Source organism: Coptis chinensis, chromosome 4 (genome assembly GCF_015680905.1).
Source record: "Coptis chinensis isolate HL-2020 chromosome 4, ASM1568090v1, whole genome shotgun sequence".
Classification (NCBI taxonomy): Eukaryota; Viridiplantae; Streptophyta; class Magnoliopsida; order Ranunculales; family Ranunculaceae; genus Coptis; species Coptis chinensis.
The window spans coordinates 11372558-11375210 of NC_141459.1; the positions used below are offsets into that span (position 1 = coordinate 11372558).

Genomic DNA, 2653 nt, shown 5'->3' on the forward strand with positions numbered 1-2653 from the left:
CGTACCGATAAAAGAGGAAGAAGAAAGTGTTTGAAAGTTTGATCTAACTTGTTTTGTTCTTTCATTTGTAATGTCTAATTAAGGAAATGTTGTTAACTTTTTTCATATAATAAAATTAGTAAAGTGTTGTTCACTTGTTTGGTGGTCAGCTGATTGTGGAAGTGTGTTAGAATAATAGAATTTGGTGCTACATGATCGGTACAAGTCGTTCTTGTCAGCAACAAGATTGCATAACATTTGAGCATCGGTATCGCGTTAATATATTTAACAGTGTTATAGATTTTCAATTAATGGAGTTGAAAAGTAGATTAACTGAGGAAACAATAGAGTTTTTTTGCTGTTAGTTTTGCTTTGAACCTTAAAGATGCTTTCAAATCATTTAGGATTGATCATATTTGCAGTCTTGCTGAGAAATTTTATTTTTGAGATTTCACTTATCAAGATATACTTATATTGAGAGTTCAACTGGAGCATTATGAGATTAATGTTTGTCATAGTACGGTTTTCCATAATATGTCCACGGTGTCTGAGTATTATAGAAGATTAATTGAAACTGGAAAGTCGAAAGTCTATCACTTGATTGATAGATTGATTCATCTTGTGCTTACTCTTCATTCCCATATCTACAACAACTATAGAAAGGGGGTTCTCAGCCATGAAACTTATCAAAACACAACTTCAAAATAAGATGGAAAATGAGTTTTTTTATTATTCAATGGTCATCGATTTTGCTAACGATGTTGATCTGAATTTGGTAATAGATGATTTTGACGCCTGCAAGACTCATAAAATACCGTTTAAGTAGTTTTGCTTTTTAAATAGATTTGTAGTCAAATTTGATCAGATATTTTAATGAATTAGTATATATATATATATATATATATATATGGACGTTTTTTTTTTAGCCAGGAGAGAGTTGAAGTGTTGGGTCTGCCCCTGACTGTAGGTCAACCCCTGACTGTACTACCGCACCCCGCCCTAGGTGTTGCACCAGAGACATCCGAATCCTAGTTCCTTCCTTCCTTAGAGCAGGGTGGCAAACTAACAAGTAGTGCAACTCTTTAACATTGTTGCCTGTGAAGGGTTAAAGATTTGTAAAACTCATTAAAGTAGAAAGAAAAAATCTAGTACTCCCTATATACCATTGTTTTATATATGTACATCACACTACAACCACTTCATCAAAAATTCCACATGCACTAGTGCACTCTCACACAATCGTTGAACATGAAGATGTTAGAGGATCAAATACAGCAGGCAGCAAATACTTCCTTCCATTCACCCCCAACGCATTATAGCTAGCTCCCGAACCCGAATCTACCAACAAATCCCCAGCATAACCGGGATAAGCACCTTTCGCATACACTCCAGGGCAAGCTGATGACGCCTCGAGGTACGCACCAGAAGATCCTTGATAGAATCCATTACCAAATGGATTTGTTACAGTTCCGGCCAAAAGACTGGCTATATTTACTATCATGCCATCCAAGCCCACATCACCATTTGGTGCAACTAGTGGCGCAGTCTGTGGTCCATAAATCGGTTGGTGGAATGGCCATGCACATTGACCAGGACATTGAGTTACTGAGTTACCAACCCATATAAAGGCCGAGTTCTTTTCAGCATTTGAGCCATGAAAGCCACAATTGCTCATACAAAATCCTTCAACTGCAACATCTTTATCAGTGAGGACAAGTACCAACCTCCCCGGTTTTGAGTTCACTTTCTGAGTTAACTCAGTTATTTGGGCTTTTTTCAGAATTTTTCCCATTGGGTAGTTTTCAATGGACACTTGGTTAGATAATACGACTTGGGCTTGTTTCTTTCCAGCCTTTCTCAAATAAGTTTGAATGGTTTTCCACCAAAGTGCAACATTGGGCTTGGAAGATGAAGAAACCATTTGTTTTGTAGGATTTAAAGAGAGAAGAAAATCAGCAACAATTGATTTTTGAGATGGTGTGAACTGACCATACCAAAGAATTGAAACAGGTAGTTTTCCTTCAAGCAAAACACCATTATGGTAACTTAGTAGCATGGGTGGTGGTTGGTATAGAGAAGTAAGCTTTCTAGCACCAAAGCAAAGGTTAATCAAGCTTAAAACCAAAACAGCTAGCAAAAAATGTTGTTTTTGAAAATTGAATGAACCCCATTTTAGAAATGTGTTCAATAACACAAAAAGAGATGTGTGGAATTGGGAGTGAGAGAGAAGCGACGAGAGTATATGTAGGTGCAAAGGGTGCATGAATTTGTGCAAGTGGGACTGCTTTAATGTTTAAGAAGTTGCCTTCAATCAAAATTAAAAAAATAAAGCTCACGGGGAATCCCAGAGATAAGATGTGAAATTGTGAAGGAGACATCTGAGAAGCATCTCACTATTTTTTATCTCTTTAATTTAATGTTTTGTTTAGAACTTTCATGCCATTGGATTCGCTGTTGGTCTGCATGTATGCACAGCAAAACTGACCTATTACGTACATTGCTTACTTGTATAGCTGTGTAAATGTTGCTTGCTTAGCATATTTTCTCGATAGTTGCATCACGATTAGCAGAAAAAATATATAAAACGGGAAATCTTACTTTCATCCCTGCAAATCGAAAGGGTGAATTTAATTCACCTTCCTCTTTCTTTCCGTGAAATGCCTAATTCGAAGAC

General features: G+C 36.8%; 1 protein-coding gene across 1 annotated transcript; it reads right to left on the reverse strand.

Annotated features, from left to right (window-relative positions):
• Positions 1-1110: 1110 nt before the first annotated feature.
• On the reverse strand, positions 1111-2257 carry LOC147501872 (protein PHOSPHATE-INDUCED 1-like). The gene has a single exon (XM_086606884.1). It carries the CDS (start codon positions 2240-2242, stop codon positions 1211-1213), a length of 1032 nt encoding a protein of 343 aa, XP_086463010.1. The 5' UTR covers positions 2243-2257; the 3' UTR covers positions 1111-1210.
• Positions 2258-2653: the final 396 nt, after the last annotated feature.

Coding starts and splice junctions, on each gene's coding strand:
- LOC147501872 (XM_086606884.1), bottom strand. CDS start 2,242: ATGCACCCTTTGCACCTACATATACTCTCGTCGCTTCTCTCTCACTCC.